Source organism: Cygnus olor, chromosome 3 (assembly GCF_009769625.2).
Source record: "Cygnus olor isolate bCygOlo1 chromosome 3, bCygOlo1.pri.v2, whole genome shotgun sequence".
In the NCBI taxonomy this organism is placed as follows: domain Eukaryota; kingdom Metazoa; phylum Chordata; class Aves; order Anseriformes; family Anatidae; genus Cygnus; species Cygnus olor.
This window is the reverse complement of record NC_049171.1, coordinates 115,816,654-115,831,120: the sequence shown is the minus strand read 5'-3', so window position 1 is coordinate 115,831,120 and position 14,467 is coordinate 115,816,654. Positions and strand designations below refer to the sequence as shown.

The 14,467-nt window shown below is 40.0% G+C and overlaps 1 protein-coding gene and 1 long non-coding RNA gene across 10 annotated transcripts in view; one reads left to right on the top strand and one right to left on the bottom strand.

Annotated features, from left to right (window-relative positions):
• Positions 1–14,467, top strand: part of LOC121067319 — a 66,038-nt gene that overhangs the window by 14,238 nt on the left and 37,333 nt on the right. For 5 of the 6 annotated variants that reach the window (XR_005818235.1, XR_005818234.1, XR_005818231.1 and 2 more), the window contains exon 3: positions 10,191–10,395. This is a non-coding gene — a long non-coding RNA (uncharacterized LOC121067319). Of the gene's footprint in view, positions 1–7,359; positions 7,428–10,190; positions 10,396–14,467 lie in introns of all 6 variants that reach the window. The other variant, XR_005818233.1, reaches the window with a different exon arrangement.
• The window catches only part of HAO1 (hydroxyacid oxidase 1), a 41,778-nt gene that overhangs the window by 14,238 nt on the left and 13,073 nt on the right, over positions 1–14,467 (bottom strand). For 2 of the 4 annotated variants that reach the window (XM_040551672.1, XM_040551669.1), the window contains exons 3-7: positions 7,621–7,876; positions 4,725–4,900; positions 3,548–3,639; positions 519–677; positions 174–243 (exon numbers count right to left, since the gene is read on the bottom strand). In XM_040551672.1, coding sequence (XP_040407606.1) covers positions 174–243; positions 519–677; positions 3,548–3,639; positions 4,725–4,900; positions 7,621–7,876 — 753 coding nt within the window. Of the gene's footprint in view, positions 1–153; positions 244–518; positions 678–3,471; positions 3,640–4,724; positions 4,901–7,620; positions 7,877–14,467 lie in introns of all 4 variants that reach the window. The other 2 variants (XM_040551670.1, XM_040551671.1) reach the window with 2 other exon arrangements.

Sequence of the window (14,467 nt, the reverse complement as noted above, 5' to 3'; positions counted from 1 at the left end):
AGCAGTCTCTTAACAGCAATCTCTTTCTCATCTCTCTGCAGCTTGATCTGTTTACATTGCAAACATTTCTATCTCCCTTCTATAGGTTACTATAGCACCTTGCACAGGGCAAGTGAAAGCTCTGAGGGAAAGTGAGGCAGAGATGGCTGTTACCGAGAGGAAACAAGTCTCACCCGTCAAGGCCATTGCCAGGCGAAACTCTTCCTTCAGCATCTGGAGAACTTCTTTTGCTCCTTCTTCACCCTAGGAAATTAGGAAACAATGTGCACTATTATATGTACTTGTAGCTCATGTGTAGATACAGATAACATATAAAGAACGTTTCATGGAAACCCTAACTCCTAAGTATTTGATAGGAAGTTTTAGATTATTAAGAAGATCTGGATAACCACATGCATTCAGAAACCCTCTCTCACACACACACCCCTACATGCACACATATACACATGCACACACACTAAGCCTGAACAGCTAGTCTGGGTATCTAAAAATATAAGTTTGAGATTTTTGTGACTTACTTGATAAACCAACCCCCAGACGAGAGGCCTTCCGATGAATACAGCTTTGGCACCCAGGGCTAACGCTTTGAGAACGTCTGTGCCTTTTCTTACACCACCGTCTAGGAACACCTCCACCTTCCCCTCCACAGCCTCAACAATTTCAGGCAAGACATCAATCTAGAAGAGTGAAACCAGGAATACAGCTTGTCCACTTCTGCAGCACAAAATTTTTGAATTCAAGCTTTAAAAAAGCTAAATCAGCAATTGCTTGCCTAATTGTATGCACAAATAATATAGCTTTGTGTTTGAAAACTGAAGTGACTTAACATGTTAGCAGATACATACAAAGGTCAAATTTACTTGGACAGTCACATAAATAAAATGAGAATCAGCAGAATCACAAAATGTCAATCTAATCCCATGACGTATCCAACACAAGCCAGTATGAGATACTTGTGAAGAATATAAGAAATACTAGGCACAGATGAGGTCTGCTCCTTGATATTGCCCCCCCTCCCCCTCAAACTTTTGGTGTTCAGTAGACTGGGGATAAAATTGAATCACTGACTTTTTAAATAACCATCTTCACTTTCTTGCTTGAAGTCGTTATTAATTTTAATGAGGGCCAGCTAGCACCAAGGAACACAAAAGTGGGCTTTGTACATAAAGACACTGAGTAAGAGATGTGTCATGAGGAACTTGCTCTTAGAGTTCACAGAAAAAGTAAAGAATGTATTTTTCCATTTGAAAATGCATCTTGTTTACAGGAATAGTTGTAGAAGGAGCTTCTTCATATAAGAAAAATCTAGCATTCTCTGAATTTTGAGAAAGGTGGAAAATGTTTTCTTCTACTGCACATGTATATTGCCTTTACCAATCTCCCCTTACTCCCTACACCAGTGGTAAAGGTAAAGGGGAAAGGATGCTTAGCTTTGCCAATGTACAGACAAGTAACCAGGGAATTTACTAACACGTCAACACCATGCAAGAAGTCCCAGGAAGAGACGAACCTCCTGAATTCAAGGCTCAAGCATTATATAGCAACTGTTCCTATAATGCCTAAACAGTTCCTTTTCAAGAATATCAGGAAAGACACAGAACTGGAAGAACTGGTACTAAGGAGACTGGAAACAGTGTGTGGTAGTAAGACAAAAGGCATACAAATTCATGTCTTTCAAATACGGATGCAATTCATTTCCTTTCTAATGGATAAAAAATGACCAGGAGATGAGGGAAAAAACTTGAAAGTACAGTTTGTTTTTAGATTTGGATTAAAATTTTCTTGAAGTTTGGCACTTGCTGTGATTTTTCCCCTCCCTTTGGTTTTGCTCTCTTGCCAAACATATTTTGGATCTATTTCCATATACAGAGGCCACTTTCTACATCCTGACAAACTGTACCAACATTAAAGTGCTATAATAACTAAAGTATGATGCAAACCATAATTAAAACATAGATTTCCTCCATGTGTAACTAGACACTAGAAATATTAACCAGCTCGGGTTCAGCTCACGCTCTGGAAAGCCATGAAATTGTTTCAAAAGCAGAAACACTTGCATGTTCCAATACAGATATTTACATTATGAAAACTGCATTGTGAAATAGTTCTTTGTAAGATGAAATCCAGTGAACATGCCAGCTTTGATAGTGCTTTCTCATCTGCACAGTGAACAGTGTTGCAAAGGAATAACTCAAAACAAGTAGTTCACAAGTTTAATTTGTTCTACTTGGCAAAAAATAATAATTCTGTTCCTTGAGTTCTCATTTTTCAAAATTTGTTTCAATATCCTCATATATTCTTCCTGTTGGGTTACCTCACACAGACTTGCCCAAGATTTTTCCAATACTCTTGGTAAAATTGAGGCATACATTCTTAAAAGTTGACAAGAAGACAGAAGTTAAAGAAGATAAATTTATTTCAGAAGCATTAGGCACCCACTCTCTGAAAAAACAGGTAATCAATGGGTCCACGTGAAGACCTCTGAAGAATCAGCTGGTGAATGAAATCAACTGGGGAAATCCTCAGCTGCCCCCAAGGAAAAAAGTAGAAATGCTTCAGGGTAATAAGGGGGGATACCATTGGGCCTGCAGGGCAGAACTGCTAAAACTTCACATACAAAACATCCCACAGTGGAAAAGGGCTTACCTGTCCTCTTCTCCCTCCAGAAAATCCTCATGGAAAACAGGAGGTTTTTCATCAAGGGCACATTAAGAATACTGAAACAGTCACATCTGGGCTTTGATTCTCCTCCCATTCATTCTCTTTTTACTTGTGCAGCTTTCTCACACCAAATGAAGCATAATGAGTGATGACTGGAATTTTGAGGGTTTTCCTTCAACCTGAACACAATCCTTTTCATGTTCCTTTACTTCTTTCATTTTTATCAATTGAGAACTTCTCAAATCGCTTTTTACCTTTGGAAGATGTACAGGGTAGCATGGCAAGGAAAAGGAAGAAGGAAAAAACCTGTAATTTAACCACCCTGTACCTTTTCCAAAGGTGAAAAGGCTTGAAAGGAGAAAAAGGGAGAGTTTCCTTCTGTCTTTAGCTGTTCTGTAACTTAATTTTTCCTAAATCTCTGGAGAATATTAAAAGGGAATAACATCTTTAGTACAATCTTTGGTGTTCTACAAACTGCAACAAAGGGTTTCTAAAGGAATGAGGAAGAAATAAAAGAGGAGACTAGAAAAAAATATATTCCTAATTTCTAACAGCGTAACTGCCAATAATATGCTATCTGAAATTGCTCCTCTGGATTCCCATGCTGGCTACTGCAGCCAGGATAGTGTACCCAGGTAGCTTGAAGAAAGTCACGTGTAAACCCTCCAGTGATTTTTCAATTGATCTGGCAAAGGGAAGGCTGGTTCTAACTCTAAGTATGTTGTGACATACTAAAAAGAAGGAAAGAGGGGGAGACAGACTCATGGGTTAAAGCATGCAACAGATGTATTTACAGTTTTTTTCCTTCAGCTACCATGTATTCAGAGGAAGAAAACAAGAAGCCAAAGGCAGAGAGAACTTGTTGCATATTGGCACCAGTACTTACAGTTGCAGGGACTCCATCAAGCTGTCGTGCTCCATGATTTGACACCAGAATACCATTTACCCCAAGCTTTACGGCTTCTTTAGCGTCATCAGCTGAAAAAAAAAAAAATCATAATGAGAAAATACTCCTTTCCAGAACTGGGAATGCAACATCATGAGGGAAATTATGGCATCAGTGGCATCAGTTAAAAAAAATAAAATAAATTGCAAGATACTGGGAAACCACTTAGGGCTTCATCCTTCCAAATGCTCATCTCAACACAGAATAACAGTTTTGTCTTTAAGCAAAAAAACTAGAAAGGTCACTTGAAATACTGGAGCAGAATATTTTATCATTTTCGGCTAACAGCCATTTTGATGGCTTTTTATTCTCTTTTCTCTGTCCTGGAACACTCACTAAAATTCTTTTGCTAAATGATTTTCTCAATGCCATAGTTATCAATAAGATTGCAGTAATAATCCATAGTAAATGAAGCTACTTTACCACCTTCAGTGCTCTTTTGACAGAAAAGAAATCCAGCTTTCCTTTAAGTAGCACACAACTCAGATTAGAGTTACGGTTTACAAGTGCAAGTTTGATCTTCCTGACTATGTGATTTCAGATACGACTGATGTTATACCAACCTATCAACTTAAGTAGAATTATTGTTAATTATTATTATCCAGGCCTGATAAGCCACAAACCTTGACCTGTACCTTCAACCAGCAAAATGCAAAATCCCCTTCTTTGACTTTTCCCCAGACAGGAACATTAAAATAAGTCCCTGCTGGTCAACAGGAAGAAAAACCTGTCTGCTTCAAAGACTACCTTTCTAATGGAGGAGCTTGTATACAGAGGCAGCACAATAATCACCCTCCCCATTTCCCATTGCACTGAATCTATCCAAAATGGATGAGCATTTGGTGATACCTGTCACCTTCCAAATACTAACCGTACACAAGAAAGAGTTTTTTTTTCCTTTGATTGTTTTGGACTCTGGCAAATCTTCCCTACTTTGCACAGCACACAAATATGAACATATATACCACCATATTTAATGTCAGCAAAGCAGATGCTTGCCATTGAAAAGTAATACAATTCTACAGAAGTGCCAGCAGCAAAAGCACTTTTTACTCCCTGGTGCCTATGCAAGAAAGAGCACCTTGCCTGCCTCATAGAAAGTGGTAGAACTACACACCCCTGAGGATTCCTTTCGTGACGATGGGCAGTGAGGTCAGCCCTCGAAGCCACTTGACGTCCTCCCATTTGACACTTGAATCAATCGCCTCGGCTACATAGACAGCCAGTCCACTATTTTCTCCAAAGTCTTTTCCTGAGGAGAAGGCCAAGCTGTTGCTTGTAAAATTTTTTAATCTAAAATGACAAAAAGCATAGAAAAATAGTCTGAGAAATATTCACTGGAGTCATAAAAATATTAATGCCGGCATTCAACACACTTGTGCTAAACTTGTGTTGTACTGTAGGGCAGGAGCAAAAAAGCCTACCCCAGGATGTTGTATCAGGGTCTGTCAAAGTCAAGATCTTTGGCTGGCAAAACATTTGATAACTTTGGTGCAAATTTCTTTGGCCCAAGGCAACACTCCTAATGTTTTTGAAGGAAACAGAATAAAGTCCAAACTCTAAAGGTTTAGCATCAAATCCACGATCAGGAGGGAAAACCCAATGAAAAGACTAATTTAGGGTTTGGGCCCAACCATCTATCCTGCCATAGACCTCACATGCAACATCGGGCACAACCCTTAGCCACTCCTTTTGCCTCAGTTTCCCACCATAAAATAGGAACAACAGTATCTCCAGGAGCATCTGGAGGATATCTGTGATATGATATGATATCACATATCTGTGAGGATAAACGCATCAGAGACTGTAGGCAATTCAGACTCTTGAGCAGCAAAGGCTACATGTACCAAGAGAACATCTGTCTTTCATAACATAATCCAGGACCCACAGATGTCAAGAAGTGCACCTCTACTTACCCATATCTGTAGCAGAAATGCCCTTAGCTTTCATGTAGCAAGTATTTTCCTGCCATTTCCCCCTTCCCCCCTCTAATCCAGGGGATTCAAGCACTGAAGGGAATAGGGAAATGTATATATGGTAGAGGAGAAAAAGGAAAAGAAATTTTCCTAATTTCCATGAATTAGATGGAACTGAACGAAGCCTTGCAAAGAAACCAGAATTTTCATCTGGCTGACAAGACCAATATCCAGACAGTTCCTCTTGTGTACAATTCATCTTTTTTTTGTACGTTTGCTTGTAAAATGTAGGGGAACAAAGCTCATATGAAAACATTAGCTATTATTTGCTCTTTAGCACCAAATCAATCTCATCAGTTCTAGGAATCAAATGGTAAGTACCAGCCCCCGGCATCAGAGTTCAGTCTTACTAGACAAAGCAGGAGAGGAGGAAATGAGGGTGCGCAGAGAAATTGAGTGCCCGAGTGCTCACAAACACCAAACCACCATCAGTGACACCAGTACCACCAAGGACACCTCTGTTCCACACCAGGCTGATTGCTCTGTTCTTTGGAAATTGCGTGTCATTCCATGTTGTGCTATTTTATACTCATATTCCACATTTTGGGAACACACACTATTTTTTCACGGAAACTGGCTAGTTTCACTGCTGATTTCATGCCTGTAACAAGCAACATTTCACATGGGTTTTCTGTTCAGCTCCAAGCAAAGAAGAAAATGAGAAAGGAGCAGGCTCTCAGCAAGATTCAGCTTTTCAGCTGTTGGTTTGTGAAGGGTGGGGTACCCAGAGAAAAACAGAACCATGGATAAGATTATATAAATAACTGTTGTTTTTCTTGGACTGCGAAATACAGATCAACACTTGAATGAATGTTGCCTTACATACATTTCTGAGCACAATGGCACCTTGTTGTTGCTTTGAAACTTTGTTGAAAATCTGAAGCCAAGAAAAAGTTATCACATAACTAAGCAGAGCCCCACACTAGAGAGTTTCACCAACTCTGCAACAAAACACTGACTGAGAGTCATTCTGAAGTCTGAAGGAACTTTAACCTTTAAAGATTACTTCAACTTCATATTATTGCATATGGTTCAATCAAACAAAACCTTGTTCTTGGTGGGTCAGGTGGGGTCAAAGTGTTTCAGAAATTCTCTATTGCTTTTCTCAAATATTTTTGGGTTATTTGACTCTTATTCAAAAACTGTTTAACTTTAACCCCAGGCCTTAAAATGATACTGTCCCTAAAAAAAAGCTCTTAAAAATACCTTCTCCTCGGGTAAAATGACAGTGTGTATCAACAATGCTTTGTCAATCACGGATCTATAGCAGGATTAATATGTGGGGCATATGCATACCAGCGTACTACATTTTAGTGTCAGGTTTGTCAGGGATTTTTGTGTCTTCTGGTGCTTTTCTCATAAGATTGTACTTTAATATAGAAATCAGAGGCAAAGTTAAGGCTGTTCTGTCAGTCTTCGCTATCTCATATATTAGCTTCAAGGACTGGCATGTAGGGGGGGATCTGACACCCCATGTTCTGGAGCTTTGTGTCTCCAAGGTGAACAATCAGATTTATTGTGCAGTCCCATGGTTTACCTTTGAAATGAGTATTATGAAAATGAAGAACCTTGGGATGTGATTTTGTATTTCTTGGTATGTTCATATTACATATGGTACATACATAGCATAACACAACAGAGAAGACATTGGAAGAGCACTTCAGATACATTAATAATATTCAAAACTAACTTTCACTCAGAACTCAAATCAATACTAATCTGCTTCAAAATATATATATTTTTTCTTTTTAATTTCAATTTTGTTTTCATTTCCAGATTCTGAGTAAGGGCAAACACAGTACTCTTAAAATATGTCATGATACTGTGGACAGTATCAGGACCTTGTAAGTACAAGATTCTGGCAAGATTTTTAGCTCCATTTTGCAAACCCAAGTCCTGCACATCCCATTCATTCTTCACCCTTCCAGCCAATCTTTGGTTGCTACCACTGTGCCAGCACTTCAGCAAGTATTAGTCAGGGTCTGTACAGTGTACCAACTCATATGCTCATCCCACATCCCACCAGCAGGCACCTACCTGAGGTGGGGAGGAAGCTGGAACTTGTTTCGCACATCATCAATGCGCCTTCCGAGAAACGGCGTGTCCACCGTCACAAAGATCCCTTTGTAACCTGCTCTCTCCGCACGCTTCACTAGGGATTTGGTAACCTCCCGGTCCTTGTACACATAAAGCTGCAGCCAGCGAAGGCTGTCAGGAGCTGCTTCAGCAACTTCTTCAATGGAGGAGGTCGCCCAGGAGCTCAGCATCATCCCTGTCCCCGTGGCCTGGCAGGCTAGAGGAACACAAGGTCATGTTCAAGACTGCCTCAAAACACAGAGGCTCCTCTAAACAGGAGCACTTGGCTCATGAGAGAGTGTCAGTGCATGTGATTTCACACTGCCTTTCTCCAGTGTGAATGTGCTGCTAGTCTTTCAGTGAATGCTATGTTAATAGTTAGCAGTTACTAACAGCAATGGGCTGCTGCGAGAGCTCTCTGGCTTATTCTCTGTGTTCATTGGCCAATTTCTGGCAACTGCTGTGTGCATGTTTGGGATGATTCCTGTTCCAATACTGGAAATAAAAGACATTATAATCAGAATAAGCCTAATCCCACATTACTAATTCTTCAGCCTATGGGGAGGCTGTCTGTAAGCCCCTAGAGTCTGGCTAACACTCGTCAAGAAATTTTAGCACACATTTAAGGACATACTCGCATACACATAGTCTTAAATGATCCAAAAAAAATCATTTCATATTTCCAGTTTTTGGAATGCTGCCACATTGCTGCAGATTGGCATTTTAGGACTATCATTGTCAACATTGCTCTTTAGTCCTCCTCGCCATTGCCACATGTGCACCCTCGAGCACTTGCTACTTTTCCAAGTTTTTATCATAGCCTTTTGACTTTCTCCCACCCCCAAGATGTTTGCTAGCATTAAGCACACTTTTAATAAAGGCGTCTCCTAGGACTTTTCTGAGCAAGTGCCTGTTTTCATCCCTACAGAGTATTTCAGTGTATAATAACAGAAGAGAGAAAGGACACAGTCCAGCAGGCAACCATATTACATAGATGTGATCCCTATTTTGTCCAAGATCTCTTGTCTAGCAAGTGTTGCTGTTTTTATAGCTCTTGTTGATTATAAAAAGGAAGCTACTGGCCTCAAGGTTGAGGGCTTCTTATTTTCCACAGAAGAACTTCCCACAGATGTAAGCCAAAAGCACCAGCTAAAGTGCATCGTCCCTCTCATATGAGTTAATACTGAGCTGTAAGGATGGTCAGTTTCACAGGGGAACATTTCAGTTTCTTGCATGCAATGCATGAAAGAATTTTATTTCCTCCCTGTCTGCATTTTTAGATTGTTTTCTGATATCGTATTATGCTGAAATGTTAAAACATCATTCTGCTATTCATTCACCGTTTCATGCAAATGGACAAAAAATCAATTTGTGAAGTATTTGCTTGTAAAACAGTGCAAGTTGGATAAGTGTATGTAGGTACACAGTACAAATGTTAACAGACTTAAGAAAAAGTGTGCTGTAGTACGTCTCAGCCGATAACAGATTAGGTAGCTAATCACATTTTCTCCAACTGAAAAACTGAAAGATGAGTTTGTTCCAACTAATCTTTGAACAGGGCTCCTATCTAGCTCCAAACCTTCAGAAGAGTGGTGGTAAACTAAGACTACAAAGCTAATGTTATGAACACTGTCACCCAGAGATCAGAGCCAACATGATGTTTAGATTCAATGCCTCTACAGGCTTTTTTGGTGGGCATTTAAAGATTTGAGGGGGAACCTCCACTAGTGTTTCCTCTGACATCTTTGCATCCTATCTCATGACCTAAAGGAGTGGGCCTCAACATCCATCACCTGATCCTGCACATAAAGCTTCACTCTTCTGGAAAAGTAATAAAACTAAAAATAAAAATCTGGTCTTGCTGAAAGTGAGAGAAACATCCCAAGTGGCAGTTGCCATCCAGGAGTCCCTAAAGGAGAAAAAGAAGATGTGCAGGTACACCAGACAAGTGATGTCCAAAAATCTCCGCAGAGGCCAAAGGGATGGGAGTTCATACGAAATGTTATTTGCACTTTCCTCCTTCACCTTCAATAACTGTACAGTGAAATCACTCCTGAGGTGTGGGCAGCCCCATGGTCAAACATCACCAAACAATCCCAGATGGGGTCAAGCAGCTCAAGGCTCTGTGCCAGCTACCTCCACAGGGTGATTTCCAAACTGGGCTGCACTGCAAACCAGCTAACCTCATACAACTACATTTTTATGAATATATGACTTATTCTTTTAGAAGTAATCTATCACAATGTAAAATAAAGGAAATCATACTGTAAAACTCAAATATTATATAAAGCCTATTTTTCTTGGTCTACCGCAATACTTTTTTTTTTTTAAATGTAAATGGACCTCTGTTTCAAAACCTCATCTCCAGCCCGTGAAGGCATTAAAAAGTGGTCTTTATGACAGCATTTTATTAAATAGGGATTACAAGTCTCAGAGTTGAAGCTTATGAACAGCTTTTTCAAACAAATTGGATACAGCCACAAGGCAGCTTTCAGTCAGTGAAAATATCCATGCCTTCCCATGTCTTCCAGGTTTTGCTACCTCATGAAGAGCTGTAAACTGCTGAAACAACAGATTTTAAGAAGCAGCCTAAAGAAACATCTAACAAGCTTCAGAAAGTGCTGCCCACTTAAATTCACCTTCTGCTTCCAAACAGAAAAAAGGTATACATCACAAAAGACAGCATATAACACGAACCGATACAGATGCATCTGCGCTGTCCTAACAGGAATTGAGGTAAGGTAGTGTTTTTCTCCCTCTGCCTACCCAAGAAAAGGTGCATTAGAAACCACTGATTTGCGTTGTATTTTCTTCCCCAATCATTTGGGATCAGACTGCAACTTAATCAAAAGGCTAAGTGGGTCAAACTGTTGAAGTCTTTGCTGAATAATCTTCACAGGTCAATTGTTTTATAGTATTCCGTTGTAAATCAGGTTGGAAATGCATCTGTTGCCTAATTTATTAAGATTGATGTATCTGAACAAATACAAGCACGTGCAAATGGGATAGTCTCCTAGACTCCATTTGAAGTCAGTAAAGTGAAATAGTTAGAAGGTCTAAAATTCCAGGCCTAGCTCACACTAGTAACTAACAAAAAAAATAATCCTTCTGCACATCTTAGAGGGGCTGTGCTGGAGAGCACAAGCTTCCATGGTGGAACATGCACAGACCTAGCAAAGAACCAAAGGGCTACAATGTGGAGGGTTTTGATTAGTCTCTTTAAAATTACTGGAAATAGTCCCCTCTCACAGATTAAGTACCTAGAAATAAGTTTCTTCTGAAGAACCCACTGAATGCCTAAAATCCTGCTCAGATCAGCTGTGGTGGTTTGTCACAAATCCCATTATAAGTGATTTACTCAATCAAGTCCATTAAGTGATGCTAAGAAACAAAGGAGCAGCATTCTTTTTGCTCTGTCAAATACGAGTTCATGAATGAGAGGGAGGGGTTACTAACCCAGCAATTGCAAAACTCTCAGATCAGATAAGGGAAAAATGTAAATGTTATGGTTCAATTTGTCTTTAGGTATCCATTTATTTCTATTCTTACTTTTATTCTGAACATATACAGCCCTAAGGACACAGGAAAAATTGCAAAAGCAGAAATGGAAATAGAAACCACACAGTATATTCAATGAATAGAAGATTTTAAACACAAAATACCATATCCTTTCAACTTACCTGGATATGTGGCAAAAGTGAAGGTAACACTGTCATCTTATTTAAGATTAGATTTTTGATAAAAATCAAAGTTCAACTATCCCAAATTAGGTTATGGAGTTTTCATAAGAGTGTACTCACAGAATTCCTCCCTCATTCTACTTTTAAAGTTAACCACTCTCTGGTAAAGCACCAGCTCAACACATATATTTTGGACATCCCTGAAGATCTTTAAAAGACGTTTAGGTAGAGCTTATTGATATGGTTTAGTGGAGGACTTGTTAGTGTTAGGCCAGAGATTGGACTAGGTGATCTTGGAGTTCTCTTCCAACCTGAATGATTCTGTGATTTTTCATGGTCAAATTCAAAGTCTATGCACACAAAATTTTTCAAAGTTTTGGAGATTCCGGGTTTCAGTTTTAGTTGACCTACGTTTGTACCTTGATCATTTTTAAGGTTTTGACAATTTTGTAGGCTTTCAAAAATATGATACATAGTCTCAAAGTATTGCCAGTTTTTTCCCTACCTGAAATCAGGATTTGCCAAAATGTACTTCTTCTTACATACATAACTGCAGTTGAAGAAAACAGAAGCAGTTCATTTCCTCTAACAACTATATTTTACATTTCAATTTAGGGGTGCTGCGAATACTTAAATTTACTGTTACAAGTCAGTCCTAGATCCATATTCCCACGGGAAACTTGCAGCAACATGTGACATTTGCCAGAGTTTAAACATCAGATTTTTTTAAACCAGCCTTTCCTCATGCCATTTCAGATCGCCTTTTTTTTTTTTTTTTTTAAGGTCATCTTTTAAACCCAAATCCTAAGCATTGCCCAAAGCATACATTTACCTTTGTACGCACCGCAGGTTCCCACTGAGGTCAGTGACAGAGCAGAAAGCATGGCATTAGGCACACACAGGAGGCTAGGGGGAGTTGTCAAGATCAGGATGATAAAGCTTTAAGTTCTTTGTACTCCACCTTAGTTCAAGGCCAGATGCACCTCTAATTGGGATATGATGGGGTGCTTAAGAAAGAGGACCTCCACAGACTTTGCTCCACAGCTGCTTTGCATGGGCACAGGTGCCTCAGCCCCATTGCCACCTGCCCTGAGCCTCTGGACACACCTGAACTGAGACACAAGGACACTTATTTTCATTAAGAAAGATAAACCCAAACCAAACAGGACTGTCTCCTTTCTCGGGGAATTCAACTGAACTATTTTACGTAGCAACAAATCAAGGTTGACAATGGGACAGGACCTACTTGTGAAGTCCTCAGGAGAACAGAGCAATAATGGTGGGACACTGGAACAGGTGGCCCATGGAAGTTGTGGATGCCCCATCCCTGGAAGCATTCAAGGCCAGGTTGGATGGGGCTTTGGGCAACCTGGTCTAGTGTAAAGTGTCCCTGCCCACAACAGGGGGCTTGGAACTAGATGGTCTTTAAGGTCGCTTCCAACCCAAACCATTCTGTGATTCTATAATAATGTTTCTCAGCCCTTTTTTCATCTTTAAACCATGTCTCCTTTCTAACTCTGATGGGGTATCACTACATTAACTGATATGGAAGAGGTATGGAGTTTATTCCTGTGGGCAACCCAGAGGCAACATACCTCAGTGGAAAGCGCTGGAGAAGATCCCAGTTTAACCTTTTGTGTTTTGTCAGGGTTACCTTCCTTGTATGGAAATGGTAAATCTCGCTGTTTTTCTCTTGCTCTGCAAGTTCCCGTTGTTTGCCTTTTAGGGGCATCTCAGAAGCACATCAGCCAAAAAGCCCCACTGTGGTCATTTTTCCCTGAATCCACTGTCCCCATGTTCGGGGCCAAAGGATAAGTTTGGGATCAATATGGTGTCCTTTTGGCACAGTGGTATTTCTCAAGAGAAGTAGCTATGTTCTTTGAGTTGCATCTCCTAAGAAACAGAGTTGTTTAAAGTACTTAACATTGCTCTCTTGACGAAACACACTTGGCTGAGAAATCCCCTGCCCAGACTTACCTCACTTACCCCTTTCAAAACTCTCTGTGCAAGTTGAGCCTACAATTTGTTGACACAACATTTTGTCAGCTGGGCAGGAAGGCAGAAGGAAAACACTCTGCCAGGTCTGAAGGGCTGTCATGCCAGAGCACCTGTATAGAGTTGCACCAGAAAGTCCCCTGGCCATACACATCTCTGGGGGGAGTCAGGGTCAGGTCCCATGTTGTCCCACATGAATATTTTCCTTTCAATGACTCTGTGGAGTAGCCATGCCCTGAAATTTATTTTATTAGATCATATAAGTAGCAGGTTAGAGATGGGTGCAAAGTCCTGCTGTTGTCACCGTGGGGCTGAGCACAAAAAACAGCAGATCACAAAATCCTTTGCTCAGTCATGGGAACATCAGATGAGCACAAGGAACCTGAACTCAGATCTTCAGCAGCATTAAAGAAACAAAAAGCATTTTAGAAGCCTGTTAAGAGCCAAGGGAACAAAGGTATTGATCCCATTCTAGGTGAAAATGATAGAGCTAACAGTAAGTAAACAGGTGGGAAAAAAGCTTTTCAGCCAGTATTCCTCTTCTCCATTTGGCAAAGCGGACTCTGCAGATGCATCACAGGTGATGGTGAAATCCTTCTTGAGTCAGCAGTAACTCAGAAAGCTGTTTGAGAGCAATCGCAGAGTAAACTTAAAATCAGACCTAAACAACTACCATTCAACATTTTTGAAAGATCTGGCCAAGAAAACAATCAAACTGTTCAGCCCGATTTTCAGTAAATCTAAGAGAAGTCAGGTACTGCAATACCACTTATGGGCTAAAACAATAGAATATTAGGTAATCAGTCAGTAAGCATTAAGACAGCATTATGCAATTAGCATCACTATATAACAATAGAAATCTTGATAAAATAATGCTATATATCTGTTCATGATCAACTGAGATTTCAAAAAATTGCTATTTCTTGCTAAGCAGCTGGATAATGCACAAGATTTTGTTTCAGTGTACTTAAAGGTGGGTCCTATTTACAGGACCATGAGTGCTACTGTACTCGTGGTGAGTACATGTACTCATGGGTGAGTACAGACAGAAGACAACATGGGGATCACTTTGGTTTGCAAGCACATCATGAAGTCAGGATGGAAATGAATGTCTTTGCATTGAGGAACAGTGA